At 38.4% G+C, this 26,918-nt stretch overlaps 1 protein-coding gene across 34 annotated transcripts in view; it reads left to right on the top strand.

The window, feature by feature from the left end:
- The window catches only part of SLMAP (sarcolemma associated protein), a 150,272-nt gene that overhangs the window by 55,517 nt on the left and 67,837 nt on the right, over positions 1-26,918 (top strand). For 21 of the 34 annotated variants that reach the window (XM_055557668.1, XM_055557669.1, XM_055557659.1 and 18 more), the window contains exon 2: positions 8,761-8,908. In XM_055557668.1, coding sequence (XP_055413643.1) covers positions 8,761-8,908 — 148 coding nt within the window. Of the gene's footprint in view, positions 1-7,417; positions 7,471-8,760; positions 8,915-26,918 lie in introns of those variants that run through there. The other 13 variants (XM_055557664.1, XM_055557658.1, XM_055557648.1 and 10 more) reach the window with 2 other exon arrangements.

The raw sequence follows: 26,918 nt of genomic DNA, 5'->3' as shown, positions 1-26,918 counted from the left end.
ATGTACCAACATATGCATTATGTGGCTCAGCTGGTAAAGAGTCTGCCTGCAATGTGGGAGACCTGAGTTTGATCCCTGGGTTGGGAAGATCCCCTGGAGAAGGAAAAGGCTACCCACTCCAGTATTGTGGCCTAGAGAATTCCATGGACTGTATAGTCCATGGGATCTCAAAGAGTCGGACACAACTGAGCGACTTTCACTTCACTATGCATTATGAAAATCTTAGAAGAGAGTAAGAAAGGGGCAGAAAAAAGTTATTTGAAAAAGTAATGGCGAACTTCCCTGGTGACGCAGTGGATAAGAATCTGCCTGCCAATGCAGGGGATACGAGTTCAGTCCCTGGTCCAGGAAGATCCCACATGCCAAGAAGCAGTCGTGTGTCGTAACTCCTGAGCCCATGAGCAGCAAGTGCTGAGCCTGTATGCCACAACTACTGAAGCCCATGGGTGTAGAGCCTGTGCTCTGAAGCCACCGCAATGAGAAGTCCAAGCACCACGACGAAGAATACCCCATACTTGCTGCAACTAGAGAAAGCCCACAACAAAGCAACGAAGACCCAGCACAATCTAATAAATGAAAATTAAAAAACAGTATTAAAAATTAATGGCTGAGAAGAACTTTATCATTTTAGCTCTTATATTTAGGTCTTTGATTCATTTTGAGCTAATTTTCGCATATAGTGGAAAGTAGGGCTCCAACTTTTGCAAGTAGTTATGCAGTTGTCCCTGCACCATTTGTTGAGGAAAAGGTTCTTTTCCTGTTGGATAGACCCTGTTCTTCTTTTTCAAGATTGTTTTGGGGTCCTTTGCAATTCCATAAGCATTTGAAGTTTGGCTTTTCCACTTCCCCATAAAAAGGGAGTTGAAATTCTGATTGGGATTGCATTGGATCTGTAGACCACTCTGGGTCCTATTGACACCTTAACAATATTTAGTCTTACAGCCCATGAACACAGGATGTCCTTCTGTTTATAGGCATATCTCAGAGATGTTGTGGGTTCAGTTGCACACCATTGCAGTGAAGCAAGTATCACAATAAAGTGAGTCACACAAATTTTTTAGTTTCCCAGTGCATGTAAAAGTTACATGCTATATTAAGTGTGCAGTAGCATTATGTCTAAAAAAAAAATAATGTATGTACCGTAATTAAAAAACAATTTTATGGGAGAAATGATGCTAATAGACTAGTTTGGAGAAGGAAATGGCAACCCACTCCAGTGTTCTTGCCTGGAGAATCCCAGGGACGGGGGAGCCTGCTGGGCTGCCGTCTTATGGGGTCGCACAGAGCCGGACAGGACTGAAGTGACTTAGCAGCAGCAGACTGCTGCTAAGAAGTCTGAAACAAAAGTTTCCAACTTTGGTTGACCCAGGGTTGCCACAAACTTTCAGTTTGTAAGAAATGAAATATCTGTGAAGCACAGTAAAGCTAAATGCAGTAAAACAAGCTGTGCCTATATTTGTCTTTAATTTCTTTCAGCAGTATTTTATAATTTTCATTGTACAAGTTTTTTATGTCTTTGATTAAATTTATTCCTAGGGACGTGAGTCTGAGTGAACTCCGGGAGTTGGTGATGCACAGGGAGGCCTGGCGTGCTGTGATTCATGGGGTCGCAAAGAGTCGGACATGACTGAGCGACTGATCTGATCTGATCTGATTTTATTTAGATGCTATTATAAATTGAATTTCTTTCTTAATTTCCTTTTTGGATTGTTCATTGCTGATGTATCACACATTTGATTTTTGTGTGTTTGTCTTGTAAACTGCAACTTTGCTGAAATTGTTTATTAGCTCTGTAGCTTTCTTGTGGGTTCTGTGGGATTTTCCATATATAGGATCTTGTCATCTGCGAATAGACACGGTTTACTTCTCCCTTTCCAATTTGGATGCCTTTTACTTCTTTCTTCTTGTGTCTGGCTAGAACTTCAGTACAGTATTGTGTAGCAGTGGTAAAAAGTAGGCTTCCTTGCCATGTTCCAGATCTTAGGAAGAAAGCTTTCAGTCTTTCACCACTGAGTATTATGTTAACTGTGAGTTTTCCATAAATGTCCTCTATCATGTTGAGGAAGTTCCTTTCAGTCTCAACTTTCTATGTGTGTGCGTGCATATTTTAAATATGAAAAGGGTGCTGGATTTTGTCAGATATGCCTTTTCTACATCAATTGAGGTGATTTGTGGTTTCTTTTTTTTTCCTTTTTTCTATTTCTGTGGTATATTATATTGATTGACTTATGTTGAACCACTTTAGATAAATCCCACTTTTTCAGCAAGCCAAGTCACTGCTTTTCCAGCATGGGTGAGTTCTGAGTTAGTCCTTCAAGAAGCACCCAGACACGTTAGAGTAGATAGACACAATAATTTGCAGTTTAGGTCTGCTCTGCTCTCTCTAAAACCAGGTAGCTGTGTCCCATAGTGGAAATACAGGCTGATATCTTAAAGGCTTCTGCTTTATAGAGGGAGGGAAGGGGGCAAGGGTAGGGAATGCTACAGCCATTTCCTACCATTTTTAAGTTGCCTTTTTCTTGATTCAGTGTTCACATAGTCACTGTACAACTTTTGTTTTCCAGAGTTCTGACATAGTTGGTTCTGACTCTTTCAGCATGTATTTCAACGTTTGTGTGGAGATGAGAGCTTGGAGCCACCTACTCTGCCATTTTGCTGATTTTACTTTCTTATTTCCTTTTTGATTCAATTTTTCTCCTTTTTTTCTTTCTTCTCTTAAGGCATTATTTGCTTTACTTAGTTCAGTTTAGTTCAGTTGCTCAGTTGTGTCCGACTCTTTGTGACCCCATGGACTGCAACATGCCAGGCCTCCCTGTCCATCACCAACTCCCAGAATTTACTCAAACTCATGTCCATCGAGTCAGTGATGCCATCCAACCATCTCATCGTCTGTCATCCAGTTCTCCTCCTGCCTTCAATCTTTCCCAGCATCGGTCTTTTCAGATGAGTCAGCTCTTCTCATTAGGTGGCCAGAGTATTGGAGTATCAGCTTCAACATCAGTCCTTTCAGTGAACACTCAGGACTGATCTGCTTTAGGATGGACTGGTTGGATCTCCTTGCAGTCCAAGGGACTCTGAAGAGTCTTCTCCAACACCACACTTCAAAAGCATCAATTCTTCGGTGCTCAGCTTTCTTTACAGTCCAACTCTCACATCCATACATGACTACATACTAGACGGACCTTGACTGGCAAAGTACTGTCTCTGCTTTTTAATATGCTGTCTAGGTTGGTCATAACTTTTCTTCCAAGGAATAAGTGTCTTTTAATTTCATGGCTGCACTCACCATCTGCAGTGATTTTGGAACCCCCAAAAATAAAGTCTGCCGCTGTTTCCACTATTTCTTCTGCTATTTGCCATGAAGTGATGGGACCAGATCTTTGTTTTCTGAATGTTTAGCTTTAAGCCAACTTTTTCACTCTCCTCTTTCACTTTCATCAAGAGGCTTTTTAGTTCCTCTTTACTTTCTGCCATAAGGGTGGTGTCATCTGCATATCTGAGGTTATGGGATATTTCTCCCAGCAATCTTGATCCAGCTTGTGCTTCATCCAGACATTTCTCATGATGTACTCTGCATAGAAGTTAAATAAGCAGGGTGACAATATACAGTCTTGGCGTACTCCTTTTCCTATTTGGAACCAGTCTGTTGTTCCATGTTCAGTTTTAACTGTTGCTTCCTGACCTGCATACAGATTTCTCAAGAGGCAGGTCAGGTATTACTTAGTTAATCATGTCCTAATTTTGTACTCATTCCTGAAATGATTCCCCTTTTTTCCTGTTTCTTTTTTGAGTTCTTTCCTACAGTTTTGTAATTATAATTTATATTTCTTTTCCATGCCTTGAGTTACTTTCTTAATGTCTTTTAGCTTGTTCTGAAATAGTGTAATTTTGATCTGTTCCCAAGGTATGTCTCTCATTATGTGTAGGGAGTGTTGTTTGCTTTTTATTGTTTTTTCTTAAAATAGCTATGAGATGAGACACTGATATTTTTCTGTTACTCATTTTTATGTAAAATTTGTTTTCCTGAACTTAGAGAAGGGAGTCATGATTCAGGATAACTTTTCTAATGTCACAGAGCTCCCTCTTCTGTTGTTTTTGTAAACTGTTTGAAACTATAATGGCTTCCTTTCCCCTTTTCTACTTTTATCTGGATCTTCCTTTCCTGTCTCTGTTGTCTCTACCCTGCTCAGTTTTGGTTCCAAACCCTACAGCTTTTGAGGGAAAGCCCTATCCTGAAATGCAACTTTGGTTGGTAGGTTGGTTTTAAGAATTTATATGACTCGGACTGCTCCATCCTTTTTCAGAATTTACCTCACACTCACTTGTTAGTGGATTGGGCTAAACTTTCCCCATTTTCAGATTCTCTTTTCAAATTGACTATCATATTATCCAGTGAGTAGACAGTGACTATTCTGAGGTACTCAAGTCCTTCAAATGCCCATTGCTTCTGTATGCATCCTCATGCACAGATGCTGATTTCATGCAGGTCTCGTAACTGTTGATGTTTTTTCCCACTTTTATTTTGAGTTTTGTATGGGTAATTTCCACCTGTTGTTGTATATGTTCTCCATGGCATTTTGGTTTTGCTGTCTTAGTCACTCTTTTTGATTTTAGGTGGTGATTCAAGTACATTAAAAAATCTGTAATGTAGTATCTGCCACCAAGAGTCCAGGATCCACTCTGCATTCATATTTTAAAATTACCCTGTATGGACTTGGGATTTCTGGCCTCTTGCTGATGACCTGTCTCCTGTGTTTGTGCTTCGTTCTGAAACTTTAAAAAATTTGTTGCTAGTTGGATCCTGGAAAACCTGTCAACTTAGAGAAGGCTAGAAAGAAGCAGTTTATCATTATAGTGGAAATGAGAGCATTTACACATTGAGGTGAAATTGCAAATGATACAGAACATGTTTGCTTACGGAATGAACAGCAGAAACTTTCTGAAGACCAAAGAGCAAATTATGCAACCTGTGAAGTGCTGTGCTTGTGTCTTTGAAAGTAATCATAATAAATGAGAAACAGGAAAGAGTGACTGATAGGGCGAAGACAGCCTTTCAGTTCAAGGATCGCCATCAATGCCTGATGGGGGGAGCATAACTTTAATTCAGGGGAAGGCACGGGGTTAATTGAGGATAAAGCCTGTTTGAAAACAGTGGGAGATGGACTTTGGCCACAAGCTACAGAGGGTTTTATAAATTCAGGGCTCCTGAGACACCTGCTCAACATCAAAGTGAATGCCCAGTGGCTAATGCAAACACTAGAGACAGATTGGGCATTCCTTAGGCTAAGATAGTTAAAGCTTCAATAGGATTTTTTTTTTCCCAGTGTAGTAAAATAAAATGGGAGGGGGAAAAAAAAAAAGCCTGATGGAAAAAGGTATCAGTATAGAGGAGAAAGTAATTTCTGGTTGGAGAGTGATAAAGGACCAATTGACATACCTACCAGGGGAAGTACATCCAGGGACTGTTAGCATCGTCACTTCCCAGTCCCTTGCAAACATAGTCACTTCCCAGTCTCTTGACTTTTTTACACCTACCTAGTGAAAGTGTGAAAGTCGCTCAGTCATGTCCAACTCTTTGCAACCCTGTGGACTATACAGTCCATGGAATTCTCCAGGCCAGAATACTGGAATGGGTAGCCTTTCCCGTCCCCAGGGATCTTCCCAACCCAGGGATCAAACCCAGGTCTCCCACATTGCAGGCAGATTCTTTAGCAACTGAGCCACAAGGGAAGTCCTATACCTACCTAACCTGATAGTAAATAGAATGAATAGCTTTTGTACAGTGTAAACTGAATAGTGGCAGATTGTTTCATTGAAGGTGCAGAAACATTTTTAAAATCAGTTTTTCACAACACCAAGGGGAGAGGGTAAATCAATATAAATATTTCTTCAGGGAAGTAAACTATTGCTGTCTAGCTATGCCCAAGTGCAGAGGCTCTGGGGCATGAATGGAGGTTAGTGGGGAAAATAGTGGGAGTTAATGAGATCGGAGAGGGAACCATGAGCCAGGTCGTATGGGGTTTTATTGGCTGTAATGGTAAGAACTTTGAACTTTATTACAAGATGTTTGGAAGCTGTTAGCAAATTGAGAGCAGAAGAACAGTGAGCAACTAATGTTAATGGTGTTTTCAAGCTAACTGGAGGTCAAAGGTACTATGGGTATGCTTTGGACATAATAGACGTTAGAATATAAAGAACCTGGGTTAATATTGATTAAATTCTTCTAATTTGAAAATTTATGGTTTTAGAGTTAAGAGCTACAAATATGAAGTGTTGAGATATATGTGTGCGAATGTGTACAGAAAAACACACACATTTTTTTGTTTTTCAAGCAAGCTTGCTAAACAGTACTGAACCTCATTTCATATATTCTTACTTCTGTTCTCTTAATTTTTTTTTGTTTAAACCACTAGTCACAGCCCAATAAATTGACTTAGTAACACATTATTGTTGTTCAGTCCCTAAGTTGTGTCCGACTCTTTGCAACCCCATGGACTGCAGCACACCAGGCTTCCCTGTCCTTCACTATCTTCCAAAGTTGGCTCAAATTCATGTCCACTGAGTCAGTGATGCTATCCAGCCATCTTATCCATTAGTAACACAATAATGGATCAGAATTTGAAGTTTGAAAACCACTGTAAATCTATAATCCCCTTATATGGCTTGCCAAGGCACATACAACTGAAAATGACCAAACCAGAATTCAGATATTGCCACATTTCCCAAGAATATATCTATTAAAAAAAAAAAAACAAACAAAAAAACAAGCTGGTTTATACAATGTTTAAGAGTAGGTTCCAGTGTGGAAAAAATCTTGAGGATCATTGTCCCTTCTTGAGCATGTTGCCTATGCTTCTCTCTCTGGTGTGAAATGTTAAGGCCTTTAAATTTCAAATGGACTTGTAAAATATCAACACAATTTTCTTTCCTAATGGCCTGTAATTAAATATATAAACTGCTAGCCAAAGTAACAGTTGGTCTCTCTTGAATTATAAACAGAATAAGTCATTTATATCCAGCCTGGTGGCCTTTAAATTGTCGCCTAGGAATTAATGAAAAGAAATGTCATTTTCATATTTTCTGCAAATCGCTTATTCTTTTGTTGTGTTTCATTTTGGAAGAGGGTTTTATGGGAGGAGTGAAGGATAAATGAAACATGAAGGTCAGTATGAAGTAATGGGGGAAAAAATGTCCCTTTTGATTCTGTTATATAAATCCTTGCTTCTGTCTTCCATAGCTCTGTGACCTTTGGAAAGATACTTGCCTGTGCCCTACTTTTCTCATATATAAATGAAAATAATATCTATATCATAGCTTTAACGTTAAGATTAAATGAGGGCCTGGTGGTGCAACATGTATTTTAATAAATATTAGTTTTCTTCTTTCCTTTCTTCTTTAGGAAGGAATTCAGTGAAAATGTGTTGCTAGAATAAGCAGGGCTGGAGAGTGTAGAAAAATGCAAAAAGAAAGGTACATCTTTTTTTATTGGTTGTTCTCTTCCTAGTAAGTCTGTTGTGTGTGATCCCAGTTGTTGATAATTTCTTTGGGGATAGATAGGTGATAAATAGGTAGGCTTCCTGTGCCTCCTGCTGTCCCTTCCCTTTGTAGAGACGGGGGATCACCCAAGTGATGAAAGGCAAGTTTAATGGGGCTAGCAAGTGACACCTTCACAGTTGATTCCAGTATTTTAGTTTCTCGTGTCTTCAATCTGTTTATCACAAAGAATTTACTGAAGACATGTCGGTCCTGATACCAAGTGTGTTAGTTCACTAATAGCTGTTCATATAGGTGTTACCTACTACCAATTGTCCTTGCCTGTGGAGTAAATAACACTTCCTTTGATTTAACCCAGAAATTATAGCAGCAGAGTTACAAAGTCAAAGTGAGATAGGAAGATAAAATTAGAGTTTTGTATAATTATCTTTAAAAAGATGTTTTATTGTGATATAATTTATATGCCATAAATTCAGTCTTTTAAAATGAACAATCCAGAGAGTTGTACAACCATCACCACTATCTAACTTGAGAACCTTTTAATCACCCCAAAATGAAACGTTATACCCATTAGCAGTTATTCACCCCACCCCACCCCTCCCCTCCTCTGCCCTGACACCTCAACCCCTTGCAACCACTAATGTGCTTTTTCTCTCTGTGGATTTGCTTATTCTGGATATTTCATATAAATTGAATTACATATGTCTTTTGTGACTGATTTCTTTTACTTAGCTTAATGTTTAAAAGTTCATTCATGTTATAAATCAGTACTTCATTACTTTTTATTGCCAAATAATTAATTCATATGGATGTAGTACATTTTATTTTCCTATTCATCAGTTGATGGACATTTGGGTTTCATTTTTTTGGCTCTAATGAATAATACTGCTGTGAACATTTGTGTACAAGTTTTTGTGAGGACATGTGTTTTCAGTTCTCTTCAGTATATACCTCAGAGTGGAATTGAAGGGTCATATGCTAGCTTTACATTCTAACATTATGAGGACCTTATAAACTGTTTTCTGAAGTGATAAACTGTTTTCTGAAGTGATATACCATTTTGTCCCAGTGGATTTTAAATCTCCCACTTTTAAAGTTCTGATTTTATATATAATGGAATAAATAGCTGAAATAAGCAATTTGAATTGATAGGGGGAAAAAATTCACCTGTAGTAGTTTGCAAAGTTGGAAGTACTTTTTTTTTAAAGTAGGTTTGAAATTATTACTATTAATCTTTGGCTCTTTTTTTAAATTTTATTTTTGCAGTTTTATCTTCAAGACACTAAAAGTAGTAATGGTACCTTTATAAATAGCCAGAGATTGAGTCGAGGCTCTGAAGAAAGTCCACCATGTGAAATTCTTTCCGGTGATATTATCCAGTTTGGGGTAGATGTGACGGAGAACACACGGAAAGGTACGGGTATGGATCGATTTTTCCTATTATTTGTCTTGTTAAATTTTTTATTCTGTTGTTTAATGTTAACAAAACATTTCATGCTTGTAAAAGCAATTTAACTGTGACATTTAATGCAGTGAAATGTTGAGTCTCACTTTTCCTATTGCTTTTCTAAAATTTTAAATTCTGAAATATTAAATAGTTTATAATCTCTATTACAGTACCAAAACATAGGGCAATGCTGTGTCAGTTAAGAAGCAGTTGGCTGAAGTGACACTATATTCAACCAACAAGAGCTTAAACCATAAGGATGAGTGTGAAAACGTTAGTCACTCAGTCATGTCCGACTCTTTGCGACCCTGTGGACTGTACCCTGCAAGGCTCCTCTGTCCACGGAGTTATCCAGGCAAGAATACTGGAGCCGGTAGCCATTCCCTTCTCCAGGGGATCTTTCCGACCCAGGGATTGAACCTGGGTCTCCCGCATTCTGGGCAGATTCCTTACCTTCTGAGACACCAGGGAAGCCCCAAACCATAAAAGATATCTATTATTAACTTATTAACAATAAGCCTGGAAATAGGTTGGTTCAGACTTCGTTCAGTTGGCTCTGTAGTGTTTTCAAAGAATCCAGGATCTTACTGTCCTCCCAGTCTGTTATCCTTTATGTGTTAGTTTCTTAAGCTTTTACTTGTCACCTCATGGTTTAAGGGTGATGGCTTCAGCCCCAGGCATGATTTTCCCCACACCAGTGTTCTAGGCAAAAAAGATGAGATGGGGACAAAGTACCTTCTAGTGTGACTTTCTTTTTATGTTTGAAAGAACAATCTTTCATAGACTCCTTCCAGCAGATTCCTTTGCTCACTGGCTACGTGGGTGGGTCATGTATATAGCTTTAGCTCTAGTAACAGAGAAGCCTGGCAAGGAAGTTACCTGACCAAGGAGAGCAGGAAATCCATGACTAGCATAGATCAATTATGATTTATCCCTTTGGTTGTGCGTTCATTGTTGCCCCAAATAAAATCAGAATTCTGTAGGCAGCTACTACAAATGTAAAATTTCATGTCTCAGTTTCTGAAATTAGAAGTTCTGTGGCTAAATAAATTTAGATTGTTTTTACAATTCTGAGGCTTTTTGGCCTTACCTAGTTCACTGTATAGTTGATGACTGAAATGATAATGACTGAATCATAAAACTAAAAAAATAGGAACCAAAAGTATGCAGTCCCACTTGTCATAGTTTAGTATGCACAGTGGAATGATTGGCAAGTTTTTCCTTTTGCTTCTCTGAGCATCCTCTGATCTGAATACCCTAAGTTGTTAGCCTCTAACATTTTACACAGTAGACGAGGGAATCCAGGTAGATGGTGATGATGTTGTGTGAATATATGTGTCTTGGTTGCTCTGTCATGCCCAACTCTTTGCGACCGCATGGACTATAGCCCACCAGGCTCATCTGTCCATGGGGATTCTCCAGGCAAGAATACTGGAGTGGATTGTCATTACCTTCTCCAGGGGATCTTCCCAACCTAGGGCTTGAACCCAGGCCTCCGCCTTGCAAGCGGATTCTTTACCATCTGAGCCACCAGGGAAGCCCTGTATGTATGTATGCGTATACATTTACGTACTGCAACTGCAGTATTATTTTTGTTGGGTTTTGTTGGCCTTCTCAGGGTGTTAGGTTTTGAAACATGGATGTGTGCAGGGCCAGCGTCTTAGGAATTTTCATTTACAGTTGTAAAATAGAAAAGAAAATTTGTATTTTGATGCAAAATATTGAGTACTTCTTACTAAGAGAACTCTACTTCTGTATAACCATACTGAGAACAGCTGCAGTGGACACTTTGATATCTCCTGTTGCTGTATCACATCTCTGCTACCGAGTCATTCAGCAAACATTTACTGAACTCCAGCTGTGAATAACACAGAGAAGGCAGAATTTAATTACATTGTCTTTCTCTCCAAGGAATATCTATTTTCTTGTCTTGCATTTCTCAAAGAGAATTAAGAGGTGTTAATTGGCGCAAGAATGAGGTAATCAAATACATTTAGGAAATGCTTAGTTAACCAAAGGTAGGCAAGACATCTCAGAGCTTTTAACATGCTAACATATGTGCAGGTCTCTAAAGGGATAATTGATTGAATGTAGATAACTCCAGACTCATTTCCACTTTTCTTCCTCATCTTGCTGTGCAGGACACTTTAGAAAATACTGTAGAAAGCTACGAGGAAAACTGAGACTAAGTGTTAGTACAGTATTATTTCAGCAACATCAATTCTTGCAGGCTTCTTTGAAAATTTACATATCTTTTATTCCAACTTTAAGGAAATTAAGAAAAATTTCTTCATCATTTAAAATGTTATTTCTTTTGGCACTTAATTGGCTTGAAAAAGTTGACTTACATTATGCATGGCCTCTTGGGATTCAGCTGTGTCATGAGTTGTGTATTACTATTTAAGCATATGCTTTAAAATTTAAAAAAAAAAGATGTTGCTCTATGCTAAACATTATATCAGTTGGAAAATCCTGTTGAAATTGTGCAACGCTATCGGATATCTGGTGGATCAAAGAAATCAAAAAAGGAACTTCAAACTATGTGGAAAGGAAAGGAGACTTTCCTACAAAAATATGTTAAATCCTTTACTCAGATAAAAATTTACAATCTAAAATTTTCCGTTATTAAAAAAGAAAGACAAACAATGAAGGAACTTGGCACTTAGAAGAAATTAGAAAAAGAACAAAAAAAAGAAGTTTGGAAGAAGAAAAATGAAAAGCAGAAATTAATGAAATGAACAAAAAAAATTTAGAAGGGGTGGCTAAGTGGCTAAGTCACATCAGTCGTGTCCGACTCTGTGTGACCCCATTGACGGCAGCCCACCAGGCTCCCCCCGTCCCTGGGATTCTCCAGGCAAGAACACTGGAGTGGGTTGCCATTGCCTTCTCTGATGCATGAAAGTGAAAAGTGAAAGTGAAGTCGCTCAGTCGTGTCCGACTCTTCGCGACCCCAGGGACTGCAGCCCACCAGGCTCCTCCGACCATGGGATTTTCCAGGCAAGAGTACTGGAGTGGGGTGCCATCGCCTTCTCCGTAGAAGGGGTAAACAAACCCAAATGCTGGTCCTTTAAAACAAAACAGTAAAATAGGTAGTTCATAAGCCTTGATTCCTTGTATATAAAAAATACAAGGAATGAGAAAGGTGGTATAAACAGATATGGGATATACCAAAAGAATTCTTAGAGATTGTTACATGCCAAACTGTGGCAAAAAAAAAATAGAGTAAATTAATGTTTTCCTGGCAAAATTACCCCAAGATGTAGAGAACTTTCAAGTTAATTTTTTTAAGAGACTAAAAAAGTTATTAAAAATTGACTAGAAACGTGCATTCAAAGTTAAATTTTGCCTTATTAAAAAAAAGATAAATCCAGTGTTGTGTAAATAATCCAATATAGGTAAAGGTGAGAAACTCAGAAAATCTTTTAAAGAAGCCAGCAGCCTTTCATTAATGCCAAATTCTGATACAGATAAAGTACAAAGAAAAAAAACTGTAATTTCATTTGTAACAATAGATAAAAAAATTCTGGTTAGGATAGTAGTAAATTCAGAAGTGAAGCTAGAATAAACAAAAGTAGGATTTACTCTAAGAATGCAAAAAATAATTCAATTTTGGGGAAATATGTCAACATCATGCACAAAATAAAGCTGAGAAATATGTACTGTAGAACCAGTGGATGTTGAAAAGGCAGTTGATCAAGTTCAGGAGTTGTTCCTAGTAAAAATTGTAAATAAATAGGATGAAAAAAAAAAAACAAAAATTATAATTAAAACAGAAGAAAAATAGCAAAAATGCTACACACCTATAAAAATACACGAACTGTTTGTGTATATCAATAAAGATAAACCTTAAACATTATTTCAAGAAAATTGCAAAAGAATGTATGTGGTATAATACCCTTTACACGAAGCATGAATTCATGTACAACAATGCTCTATTGTGCTTTCTTTTATTATATCAATTAAATTCTTTAAGATCTTTTAAAATTGAAGTATAATTAATTTACCATCTTGTGTTGTTTCAGGTATATAGCAAAATGATTCAGTTTTCTGTGTGTGTGTGTATGTATGTGCATTGTTTTTCAGATTCTTTTCCATTATAGGTTATTAAAAGATATTAAATATAGTTCTCTGTGCTATGCAATAGGTCCTTGTTGTTTATTTTCTAAATAGTACTGTGTATATATTAATCCCAAGCTCCTAATTCATCCCCCAACTTCCCCTTGCTATCCCATTTGGTAACCATAAGTTTGTTTTCTATGTCTATGAGTCTGTTTTTGTTTTGTAAATGAGTTCATTTACATTATTTTTTAAGATTCCATATATAAGTGGTATATGATATTTGTCTTTCTCTTATCTGACTTACTTCACTTAGTATGATAATCTGTGGGTCCATTGATGTTGCTGCAAGTGACATTATTTCATTCTTTTTTATGACTGAGTAGTCTTTCATTACAGAGAAGGCACTGGCACCCCACTCCAATACTCTTGCCTGGAAAATCCCATGGACAGAGGAGCCTGGTAGGCTGCAGTCCATGGGTCGCTAAGAGTCGGACACAACTGAGCGACTTCCCTTTCACTTTTCACTTTCGTGCATTGGTGAAGGAAATGGCAACCCACTCCAGTGTTCTTGCCTGGAGAATCCCAGGAACAGGGGAGCCTGGTGGGCTGCCGTCTCTGGGGTCGCATAGAGTTGGACACGACTGAAGTGACTTAGCAGCAGCAGCAGTCTTTCATTATGTATATATACCACATCTTATGGTTTTCTCCAGATATATGCTCAGGAGTGGGATTGCAGGATCATATGATAACTCCATTTTTAGTTTTTAAAGAAATCTCCATGTTGTTTAGCATAGTGGCTGCACCAGTTTACATTCCCACCAACAATGTAGGAGGGTTTCCTTTTCTCACACCCTCTTTAGCAATTATTATTTGTGGACTTTTAATGATGTCCATTCTGACCCATGGGAGTTGATATCTCACTGTTACTTTGATTTGTATTCCTTTAATAACTAGCGGTGTTGAGACTCTCTTCATGTGCCTACTGGCCACCTGTATGTCTTCTTTGGAGAAATGTCTATTTAGGTCTTTGGCCCATTTTTTGATTGGGTAGTTTGTTTTTTTATCACTGAATTATATGAGCTGCTTGCATATTTTGGAAACTAACTCCTTGTCTGTAGCAAGATGCAGAATGTAGCAAATATTTTCTCCCAGTCTTTTCATTTTGTTTATGGTTTCCTTTGCTGTGCAAAAGCTTGTAAATTTAATTTAATTAGGCACCATTTGTTTATTTTTGTTTTTATTTCCATTTCTCTACCAGACTCTAATGGTCGCTCTCTAATGCTTTTGAACACATTTATAATAAGGATATCAAATTGGACACTTGAAATGATAAAAAGTAATGCATGTGGATTTATGAAAAGGATTTTTTTCATCAGTCTGCATAGGATAAAAAACAGTGGAAGGATAATTTTTAAATTGCCCTTCATGCAGGTATTAAAAAGAATACATTAGGACTGCATGAATTGCAGGGATTTCTGTGAGATGTATTATTAAGTGAGGAAAGGATTACTTTCATAATTTCGTTATTTTTAAAAAGTCTCATCAGTCCCTATACATGTGCCTATATACATATGTGTTTTATATGCTTATATGAACATGGGAGGAAAACATAGAAGAATGCATATATATACTAATCATTAATGTGAATCTTTCTGGAGTATGATTGGAGAGAGGGAGTAAAGGAGCCAAGAGCCAATTAAAAAGGGCAAGGCTGGCAAAACTGCAGTAGAACCCTACAGAACGTGACATATTGTGCATTTGTATAAAACAATATATGTGTAAAAGGAAATTTTTAAAAGGTATGTGCAATATATATAAATGTTTTTATATTTGTGTGTGTATATAAATCAGTATTTTTGTTAAAAATGCTATGAGTATGGTGTGACTGAATGTATTAGTTCATGTTAGTGTCTCTTCTATTCCAGTCTCTCCAAAATAAGCTGATTTTGATGTTTCACTTTCTGCGTAGTGTGGCTTCAGGGAAAAGATCATTGGTCAGCACTTTAGTAATACTCTGCCCTATAGATATAAGATGTTATTGCCAACAAATAGGATGACTTTTGTAATAGATTGGAGGGGCGGGCAGGGAGAGAGGGAGAGAAGGGAGAAAGAGAAAAAGCCAACCTATCAGATCCTCCTGGAATGGGAGCCTTAACAACTTGCCTGCTGGCCACTTCTCTGTTCATAAGGCCACAAACTGCCCAGATGGCATGAGTTCTAGGTCGTACATTATAGTAACCCTCTGTTGCAGATCTTGGGACCGTTTAGTTCTATAAAATTCACATATATTACTAACTCCAGTTAGCCCTTCAGTCCAGGTCCCATTTGACCCACTTCTGTTCCTGAGTTAAGCCCCTGTGAGCAAAGGGTCTATTATGAGTAAGGTCAGTGGTATCTTCCTTTGATTTCTGCTGCAGTTGCGCTGAATTACTTTTACTCCCCACAGTATATCTTGTCTTTTCTGGCCTTCAGACCTTGCACGTGACTTTTTCCTTCCCCCATAAACCTCTGTAGGCTGAACAAGGTGCCCTTCCGTGTCCCTGTTGCACACTGTGCTCATCCCCTCCAAATGTTTGCTTCCTTCACTGACCTGTAAGCTGTACAAGAACAAGCAGTATGGCTGTCTTTATTGCAGAATCTTGCCTGCTTAAACTGGCACATATTGGTTGAGTAAATTTTTAAAATGTGTCATAAATCTTTATCTGCCATTTTACAAGAGTTCCCTCTACCACCTTATCTCAGCTGAGATTTTATTAGCCTTCCTCCTAATCTGGAGGCTTATATGACAATGGGGTATTGGCAACCTTCTTGTTACTTGCTGCCCTTTTTATTCTGTTATGACTCAGTTACTTCTCCTTAACCTGTCTAAGCTTTAATTTCCTCATCTTATAAAGTGGGATTCATGATACTGTTAACCATCTGAAGGCTTGTGGTATGATATTCAGTGTTCACATTGTGGCACAGCAGTCACTGTGAATGAACACTGAAAGTGAACATGAAGTGCTTAACTCAGAATCAGGTGCTTTAATTATTACTGAAACCCTTGCCAATTATTTGTACCATCCTTTTTTTTTTTTGGCCATCTAGTTTGCTTCTCTTTCTCAGTAGCTTCTGCTCAGGCTTCTTTACCCATCTGTCCTTTGCAACCCACCAGTGGCATTTCAGAGGTATACTCTCCAGCTTCTAGACTACTCCTTGATTTGGGACTGTGCTGTCTTGCTTGTTTCTAGCTCTTGGAAACTTTCACCATAAGCTTTACACACTTCCACTTTACAGCTTCTAGGGAAAACACAAAGGTGAGTCAACAAAGAATGTGCCAGATTGACTGAGAGAATCTTTCTCATGTCATGGCAGTCTTCTTTTGTTCATTTAAAAAATGTCTTCTCAACCCAGTGTATGCACCAGAATTACCTGCAGAGCTTGGTAAAGCTATAGACATGTGGATCCCACCCTTCAGCCCTAAGAAGGAGACTTGTTAGGTGTGGGGCCTCAACATACCTATTCTAAAAAGCTTTGGGTTGTTCTTTTGGGCAGCTAGGTTTAAGAACTCTGCTCCATTAAGTTTCTGGCAACTATTTTATCTGCTTTCCTTTATCCTCAAGTCCTGAGACTCCCTACTCACGCTGTCTGCTGTGACTCTATATGTCCTGGTTCTGTCCATGTATTTCCAGCTTCTTGCTTGGTTGTTTCCTCTTAAATGTCCTTCTTTCACCTTATAATTGCTCCGTACAAAGCTTAATTTCTGCCTTCAAACCAGAGCATTTTACTAACTTCCCAGTTTCACTTTTTGCTTATTCATTTTGTAAACAGAATATTGGTATCTATTCTGAATCCCGTCTCTTCTTTACCTTCAGCACTTGTCATCTAGACATTTGACTCCTTTCCCTGCTTCTACTTGTTTTTCCAGATGCCAGCCTGGAGTGTTACAGTAGCTGTCCACTTCTGGCCACCATATTCTCCCAACCCACTGCCTCCAGAATATTCTTCTGTTACAGCTTTATTGGTGTCATTATCCTGCTTTTAGAAGTCTTAAGTGGCTGTGTCATGCTGTAGAAGAAAGTCTGAAATGCTTAACTGTACACTTGAGGCCCTCAAAAATGTGGACTCAATTCAACCTTTTGATTTTTTCCATTACTTCCCTTAATATATGTTAAACAGTGTTACTTAGAGGTAAGAGGAAGAAAAAATTTGTTTGAATCCTAGCACTGCCATTTGCCATAGATGAGATCTTAAGCAGGTTACCTTAGCTTCTTTGATTTAAGTTGCTTCACCTTTAAAATGGAACATAAAAATAACTATTTATCTGGTTTATCATAAATAGTTAGCATATATAGTGTGCTTAGCATGGGACTGGCCCCTAAAGATTCTTGAAATATATTTCTTATCCAGGTGCCCGCCTTAGTTGTTCAATTCTCACATCCTTCTTGTTTTCTTTTTCTTTGCTCATGCCATTCTGCCTTTCCTTTTGTTTCCAGCTTTTGAAATTCTATTTTTTCTTTACCCTGTTCATAAATCCTTCTTCTGCCCTTGTCCATTTCAGATTCCATCAGTGCCTTGTAGCATTTATGAATTTTTTCTCCTTTGTTGTTAGATACTTCTAGTTTTCTCTACAAACTATTATAAATTGAAATCTGCGCAAGGGCAAGGAAGTTGGTCATAGTCCTCTTGGTTTTTCCCATCATTCCCAGTGTACTCATTTGCAGCCAGCAGGTTTTCATTGAGTATTGAGTGAACAGATAAAGCCAAAGAACAAACCAAGTCAAAAAATAAACAAGCAATATCACTCCCAAGTATGCTATAGAAATAAAGTAGCAAATTAATCCACATGCCTATAAGAAGGATTCCTTCCAGCAAATAAATAGGTCGAACGGGATTCCTGGGAGAGATAGCTGACTCTGAGTCCAGGGCAGTGTGGGAAATTAACACGATGGTGCCAGGTCAGGCTGTCTCACCCCACGCTCTCACTCCCTCTCACCCCGTGTTCTGTAAACAATGACTGCACGGCTGTGTAACAGCTGAGATCACTTATAGCAGTGCACATGTGCATCGTGAGGTACCCACTTGGTCATGGGCTACTTTGTGTGATATGCCTGTGTGAGCTTCACCATGAAAACGCTGGCTCCCCCTGCATTGGGGCTTCATTGGAGTGATATCACAGTTATGTTATATGAGGTTACGTTATGGCTACATTATGGCTACATTATGATTATGTTATGGCTGCTGCTATGGCTACTGCATCAGCCAGGAGAAAGGCTGTATTAAGGCCACAATGCCAGCCGGGAGAGAAGAAATGTGTCTGCAGTTCCTATGGCTCCTCGTGCCTTCTTCCAGCCTCTTAGCTCTAGAGCTAAGAGGCTGAACCCTGGGTTCAGCGAACAGTGTGAACAACAAGGCAGTTGGCATCAAGAACAGGATCAGCAGTACAGGCAGGAAATGTATAAACTGGATTTATAAGATTTTTGTCACATCAGAAAGCAGTGGAACTATCTAAGATTGCTGAGGTTGTGTTAGAAAGACTCAAGAATTAACATGGAATTCTGACTGATCAGAGATTAGTCAATTTGAGCATCAAACAATAAATAAAGCAGTAAATTGAAATAAATCCAATATGTTTAAATCCATAAACTTACAATATTAAAAAAGAAAAAGATTTGGTCACCTCTGGAACTTATTTCTCATTCTGAAAACAGGTAGATAAAGAGAAAGAAGAAAGCATTTGTGCTATCTTTACTATAGGAATTATACCTGAGATAAATAAATAGTTAAAGAGAATTTTCTTTTTTTTTTTTTTTAATCACTGAACTCAAGCTGATAGATGAAGAGAGGGTGATAGAATATCAATTCAAAAAAAAAATTTATTTTAAGACAGTCTCTTCAGCAAAAGAGACACTGATGTATAGAACAGTCTTATGGACTCTGTGGGAGAGGGAGAGGGTGGGAAGATTTGGGAGAATGGCATTGAAACATGTAAAATATCATGTATGAAACGAGTTGCCAGTCCAGGTTCGATGCACGATACTGGATGCTTGGGGCTAGTGCACTGGGACGACCCAGAGGGATGGTATGGGGAGGGAGGAGGGAGGAGGGTTCAGGATGGGGAACACATGTATACCTGTAGCGGATTCATTTTGATATTTGGCAAAACTAATACAATTACGTAAAGTTTAAAAATAAAATAAAATTAAAAAAAAAAAAAAGACAGTCTCTTCTGCAAAGGTTGTTGGAAAGCTGGACAGCCACATGTAAATCAATGAAGTTAGAACACACCCTCCACCATACATAAAAATAAACTCCAAATGACGAAGGCTTAAATATAAGATGTCACCATAAAACTCCTAGAAAAGAAAATGGACAAAACATTCTCTGACATAAATTGCACCAGTGTTTTTTTAGGTCAGTCTTCCAAAGCAATAGCAAAAGCAAAAATAAAAGCAAAATAAACAGGTGAAATCTAATCAAACTTACAAGTTTTTGCACAGCAAAGAAAACCATAAACAAAAGGAAGGGCAGCCTATTACTGGGAGAAAATATTTACAAGTGATTCTATCGACAAGGGCTTAATTTCCAAAATATACAAACAGTTCATACAACTCAATTATAAAAAAGCAAACAACTCTTACAGTGGTCAGAATGGTCATCATTATAAAGTTTATAAATAACAAATGCTAGAGAGGGTATGGAGAAAAGGGAACTTTGCTACACTGTTGATGGGAATATAAATCTGTGCAGCTAGTATGGAAAACAGTATGACGGTTCCTTAAAAAAATCAGTTGTCATATGGATGTAGCAATCCCACTCCAATTTATATCTGGATAAAAGTTATAATTTGAAAAGATATATGCATACCAGTGTTCATAGCAACACTATTTACAATAGCCAAGGCTTGGAAGCTGTCTAAATGACCATTTACAGATGAATAAAGAAGATGTGGTATATATACACAGTGGAATACTACTCAATCATAAAAAGGAATTAAATCCTGCCATTTGCAGTAACATGGATGGACTAGAGATTATCATATGAGGCGAAGTTAGAGAACGACAAATATCACATGGTATCACTTGTACGTGGAATCTAAACTATGACACACCACTACAATATTGTAATAAAGCCTCCAATTAAATAAATTTATATTAAAAAAATAAAATATGACACAAATGAATTTATGAAACAGAAACAGACTCACAGAAAAACTTTGGTTATCAAAAGGGAAAAGGGATGTTGCAGGGATAAATTAGGAGTTTGGGATTAGCAGATACAAATTACTGTGTATGAAATAGACAACAAGGTCATATTATATTGCAGTACTATATTTGATACCCTATAATAAACTATAATGGAAAAGAATATGGAAAAGAATATGTATATAATTGTATAGCTCAATCACTTTGCTATACACCAGAAACTAAGACAACATTGTAACTCAACTATACTTCAATTTTTAAAATAAAAAAATATATATTTTTTAATCTGATGAGTACTTGTCTAGCTATATCTCTTTTTTAACCTTTAAAAAAAAATGTCTGGGAATCAGAAGCTTTATGTAGCAAAAAGTACCAGAATGAACATTTGGTAACTTTCATCTTAGGTTGCAGTCACATGGCAATTAGATGAATAATTTCCCAACCTGGAAATGTTAACACTGCTCATTTGGGGTTTGTTTGTTTTTTTTTTTTAATGTTTTTTGAGCTTTTACTTCCTATTACTGCTGATCATTTCAAGTGATCCTTCAAACCACTCCAGTGGAGTATAGTATTGACCTTCCTACTCAATGCAGAAAAGGAGATAGAACCAGACTCCAGTATACCCCAAGAGTTTCAGTCTCCCAATCAAGTATTATAAAGAGTCTTTAAGCTTATCAAAGTCAACGTTGGTCCTTTAAGTAGTGTATGTGTGAAGAAGTAATAGAAGGAGCTGATTGTATAAAATAAAGTAAATATAATAACTCAAAAGCAAAATAAATAATCTGTATAAAAGAGAAAGAACTCATGTAATGGTAGGTTGTATAGTCATAAGTCTAATTTGTAATAAAATATTGTAATTACAGCAGGCAATTGTGGATTTTCCTCTTGCATGCACCTTGTTTTCCTCAGCACATCTGCTTTGCAGGTTTTAGCATTTCTGAAATTTTGCCTTTAGCTTACAGTACATGTGTACATTTAGCATGGCAGTGTTCCTGCAGCCACATTACCATGCCCAAAAAACTTTAAAATTGTGTCTTATCATTAATTTTGTCTTTGATTCATGGCAGTGTGACAGTAACAGTGTTTCTGGATGAATATTGAGAGGACAGTTTGTTTTAAAGTGCTTCATAGAAGGCTTTACAGCAGCATTTTCCAAAGTAGTTTCTTCATATGGACACAAAGTCTACTAAGCTCTGAGAAAGACTGTGGTTTAAAAAGATAAAAACTCTTTCAGTGTCTCTTAACCAAGTATTTTCCAGACTTTTCTGACCCCCAAATCCTTTTTTGTATACCTGCTAGCACTCTATTTTAGGAAGTGATGCTATCAGTTCAGTTCAGTTTAGTCGCTCAGTCGTGTCTGACTCAGCGACCCATGAACTGCATTACACCAGGCTTCCCTGTCCATCACCAACTCCCAGAGCTTACTCAGACTCATGATCAGTGAGTCGGTGATCCCATCCAACCATCTCATCCTGTCATCCCCTTCTCCTCCTGCTTATAATCATTCCCAGCAACAGGGTCTTTTCAGACGAGTCAGTTCTTTGCATCAGGTGGCCAAAGTATTGGAGTTTCAGCTTCAGCATCAGTCCTTCCAATGAATATTCAGGACTGATTTTCTTTAGGATGGACTGGTTCCATCTCCTTGCTGTCCAAGGGACTCTCAAGAGTCTTCTCCAACACTACAGTTCAAAAGCATCAATTCTTTAGTGCTCAGCTTTCTTTATAGTCCAACTCTCACATCCATACGTGACTAATGAAAAAACCAAAACTTTGACTAGATGGATCTTGTTGGCAAAGTAATGTCTCTGCTTTTTAGTATGCTGTCTAGGTTGCTCATAGATTTTCTTCCAAGGAGCAAGCATCTTTTAATTTCATGGCTGCAGTCACCATCCACAGTGATTTTGGAGCCCCCTAAAATAAAGTCTGTCACTGTTTACATTGTTTCCCCATCTGTTTGCCATGAACTGATGGGACCAGATGCTATCTTGATCTTAGTTTTCTGAATGTTGAGTTTTAAGCCAACTTTTTTACTCTGCTCTTTCACTTTCATCAAGAGGCTCTTTATTTCTTCTTTGCTTTCTGCCATAATAATGGTGTCATCTGCATATCTGAGGTTATGGATATTTCTCCCCGAAATCTTGATTCCAGCTTGTGCTTCATCCAGCCTGGCATTTCTCATGATGTACTCTGCATATAAGTTAAATAAGCAAGGGGACACTATACACCCTTGACATACTCCTTTTCCGGTTTGGAACCACTCTGTTGTTCCATGGCCAGTTCTAACTGTTGCTTCTTGACCTGCATACAGATTTCTCAAGAGGCAGGTCAAGAGGTCTGGTATTCCCATTTCTTGAAGAGTTTTCCACAGTTTGTTGTGATCAACAGAGTCAAAGACTTTGGCATAGTCAATAAAGCAAAAGTAGATGTTTTTCTGGAACTCTCTTGCTTTTTCCATGATCCAGCAGATGTTGGCAATTTGATCTCTGGTTCCTCTGCCTTTTCTAAAACCAGCTTGAACATCTGGAAGTTCACAGTTCACATACTGTTGAAGCCTGGCCTGGAGAATTTCGAGCATTACTTTGCTAGTGTGTGAGATGAGTGCAATTGTGCAGCAGTTTGAGCATTCTTTGGCATTGCCTTTCTTTGGGATTGGAATGAAAACTGCTGGCATATTGAGTGAAGCACTTTCACAGCATCATCTTTTAGGATTTGAAATAGCTCAACTGGAATTCCATCACCTCCACTAGTTTTGTTCGTGGTGATGCTTCCTAAGGCTTGCTTGACTTTGCATTCCAGTATGTCTGGCTTTGGTTGAGTGATCGATCACACCATCGTGATTATCTGGGTCATGAAGATCTTTTTTGTATAGTTCTGTGTATTCTTGCCACCTCTTCTTTGCATGAAATGTTCCCTTGGTATCTCTAATTTTCTTGAAGAGATATCTAGTCTTTCCCATTCTGTTTCCCATTCCCATCCTCAACTTCTTTGCACTGATCACTGAGGAAGGCTTTCCTATCTCTCCTTGTAATTCTTTGGAACTCTGCATTCAAATGGGTATATCGTTCCTTTTTCCTTGCTTCTCACTTTCTTCTTTTCACAGCTATTTGTAAGGCCTCCCCAGACAGCCGTTTTGCTTTTTTGCATTTCTTTTTCTTGGCGATGGTCTTGATCCCTGTCTCCTGTACAGTGTCACGAACCTCTGTCCATAGTTCATCAAGCACTCTGTCTATCAGATCTACACCCTTAAAATCTATTTCTCACTTCCACTGTATAATCGTAAAGGATTTGATTTAGGTCATACCTGAATGCTTTAGTGGTTTTCCCTATTTTCTTCAATATAAATCCGAATTTGGCAATACGGAGTTCATGATCTGAGCCACAGTCCACTCCTGGTCTTGTTTTTGCTGACTGTATAGAGTTTCTCCATCTTTGGCTGCAAAGAATATAATCAGTCTGATTTCGGTGTTGGCCATCTGGTGATGTCCATGTGTAGAGTCTTCTCTCGTGTTGTTGCAAGAGGGTGTTTGCTATGAGCCGTGTGTTCTCTTGGCAGAACTCTATTAGCCTTTGCCCTGCTTCATTCTGTAGTCCAAGGCCAAATTTGCTGTTACTCCAGGGGTTTCTTGACTTCCTACTTTTGCGTTCCAGTCCCCTATAATGAAAAGGACATCTTTTTTGGGTGTTAGTTCTAAAAGGTCTTGTAGGTCTTCATAGAACCGTTCAACTTCAGCTTCTTCAGCATTCCTGGTCGGGGCATAGACTTGGATTACCGTGATACTGAATGGTTTGCCTTGGAAACGAACAGAGATCATTCTGTCGTTTTTGAGATTGCATCCAAGTACTGCATTTTGGACTCTTTTGTTGACTGATGGCTACTCCTTCTTTTAAGGGCTTCTTGCCCACAGTAGTAGATATAATGGTCATCTGAGTTAAATTCACCCATTCCAGTCCATTTTAGTTCACTGATTCCTAGAATGTCGACGTTCACTCTTGCCATCTCCTGTTTGACCACTTCCAATTTGCCTTGTTTCATGAACCTAACATTCCAGGTTCCTATGCAGTATTGCTCTTTACAGCCTTGGACATTTCTTCCATCACGTCACATCCACACCTGGGTGTTGCTTTTGCTTTGGCTCCATCTCTTCATTCTTTCTTGAGTTATTTCTCCACTGATCTCCAGTAGAATATTGGGCACTTACCGACCTGGGGAGTTCATCTTTCAGTGTCCTGTCTTTTTACCTTTTCATACTGTTCAGGGGGTTCTCAAGGCAAGAATACTGAAGTGGTTTACCATTCCTTTCGCTAGTTTTATCAGACCTCTCCACCATGACCCGCCATCTTGGGTGGCCCTGCCCGGCATGGCTCATAGTTTCATTTAATTAACAAGGCTGTGGTATATACACTCAGTAATATAAGTATTGGAACAAAACATTCTTGTCTGGTTGCTTTAAGTACTTGCCTTTTTTTAGATTGAAAAGATAACTAACATTTCTATACATTCATTTATCTAGTTGACATAAGAACCTTTCCAAAAACAGGATTGGTTAGACTAAACTGTCAGCTTTGTCAGACATGATCTTTAACTGCTTTCAATAGTGCACCAATCTTGTACTGCCAGATAGTATTAGCCCTTGGTTCACCTTACAAATTTGTACGTTGTTTCGGTTGCTGGGCTTCATTAGAATATGTTTGGGCAAAAGAAATCCTTCGGTAACTCTCTGCACCTTTAAAAACAAAAAGCACATTTATTGTCAGTTTAAATACATTGGTAAATTGTCAGTATTTCTGAGTCTTCTTGTTTTGTGCTCCTCTGTTGTAGGCTGTTTATAATAAATCTCTGGGGGAGTCACCAAGCTGGGATAAATTCATTCATTCCCTGTCTTCTGCCAAGAAAAGGAGGCAGTTAGGTGCTTTTTGCAAGTGGAGATGAACACTGCTCATCTTCTTCACTCAGTATTGAAAGAGATACCTGAGTATTGAAGTAATGATACCTTTACTCCTGAGTATTGAAAACTATAAAATATTGAGTTGGCAAAAAAATTCATTTGGGTTTTTCTATACAATATTACAGAAAACCGGGATGAACTTTTTGGCCAACCCAGTATGAATGAGATACGTTTTTTGGAAATATTCATTGAGCATTTATTAAATACTGTCTTTGTACCAGATAATTCTGCTAATTACCAGATTTAAAAAGTGAGAAGCAATATTTATTGCTGCCCCCAAAGAGGATTGTGTAAATAGTAGATATTCACAATGCAGTGTATTTAGTCTTATAAGCAGAAATAGGAGGCTCTGGGGATAGCTAACTCAAATACTTTGGCCACCTGATGCCAAGAGCTGACTCATTTGAAAAGACCCTGATGCTGGGAAAGATTGAGGGCAGGAGGAGAAGGGGACGACAGAGGATGAGATGCTTGGATGGCATCACCGACTCAATGGACATAGGTTTGGGTGGACTCCGGGATTTGGTGATGGACAGGAAGGCCTGGTGTGCTGTGGTTTACGGGGTCACAAAGAGTCGAACACGACTGAGTGACTGAACTGAACTGAACTGAAGTGAACTGAGTGAAGGAAATAAAAAGTCTGATCCTGGATGATAAATATCCTTTGGTTATGCAGGCAAAGGGATAAAGGACATCATAGACAGAGGACAGCTTGTATAAAAGTCATGGTGTTATGAAAAGTAAGAAATTTGGAGATGCAGGTGGCTTGGTTTTGTAAAGCTTACCTATGGTATCAATAGATGGGACTTCCCTATAGCTCAGATGGTAAAGAATCTGCCTGCAATGCTGGAGAAAGAAAAGAAAGTGAAAGTGAAGTTGTGCCTGACTCTTTGTGACCCCATGGATAGTAGCCTGTACCAAGTTCCTCCATCCATGGGATTTTCAAGGCAAGAGTACTGGAGTGGGTTGCCATTTCCTTCTCCAGGGAATCTTCCCAACCCAGGGATCAAAGCCAGGTCTCTCACATTGTAGACAGACGCTTTACCGTCTGAGCCACCAGGGAAGTCCAACACTGTGAACAAAGAAAGTGAAGTTGCTCAGTGCAATCCTGGAGACCTGGGTTCAATCCCTGGGTCAGGAACATCCCCAGGAGAAGGAAATAGCAATCCACTCCAGTATTCTTGCCTGGAGAATTCCATGGACAGAGGAGGCTGGTGGGCTACAGTCCATGGGGTCACAAAGGGTCGGACACGACTTAGTGATTAACATATACACACATGGTACCAATAGCAAAACAAGAGGGTGGGCCTGAAATGAAGGTCAGTAGTTCGCAGTGGTAATTGCTATATGTTAGGCAGAGAGTTTAGAAGGATGCTCCATACCATAGATGATTCTCGAATCTGTGCTAGCTAGCACTTTGCATATAATAAATTAGTTATTAAAATTAGTATTGAATAAACCATGCTAAATTTCTGAAGCTTACTGTGCATTTCCAGATAATAGCATAGTCATATTACTTTGTGTTAATAATGCTATCTTCACAATTCATGAACCTGATCACTTAACAGGTTGCCCTCATAATGCATTAGCTCTCTAAAGTTGGTTTTCCTGAGATGTAATTTACTTACAATACCAATTTTACACGTATAGTTCACTGAGTTTGACAAATATATACAATCACATGTCCACCACTCCTCTAATCAGTTCAGTTGCATTCAGTCACACAGTCATGTCTGACTTTTTGCAACCCCATGGACTGCAGCACATCAGACCTCCCTGCCCATCACC

This window comes from Bubalus kerabau, chromosome 20, assembly GCF_029407905.1.
Source record: "Bubalus kerabau isolate K-KA32 ecotype Philippines breed swamp buffalo chromosome 20, PCC_UOA_SB_1v2, whole genome shotgun sequence".
Classification (NCBI taxonomy): domain Eukaryota; kingdom Metazoa; phylum Chordata; class Mammalia; order Artiodactyla; family Bovidae; genus Bubalus; species Bubalus kerabau.
Note: the sequence above shows the minus strand (reverse complement) of the source record. Positions and strands in the feature narration are given on the sequence as shown.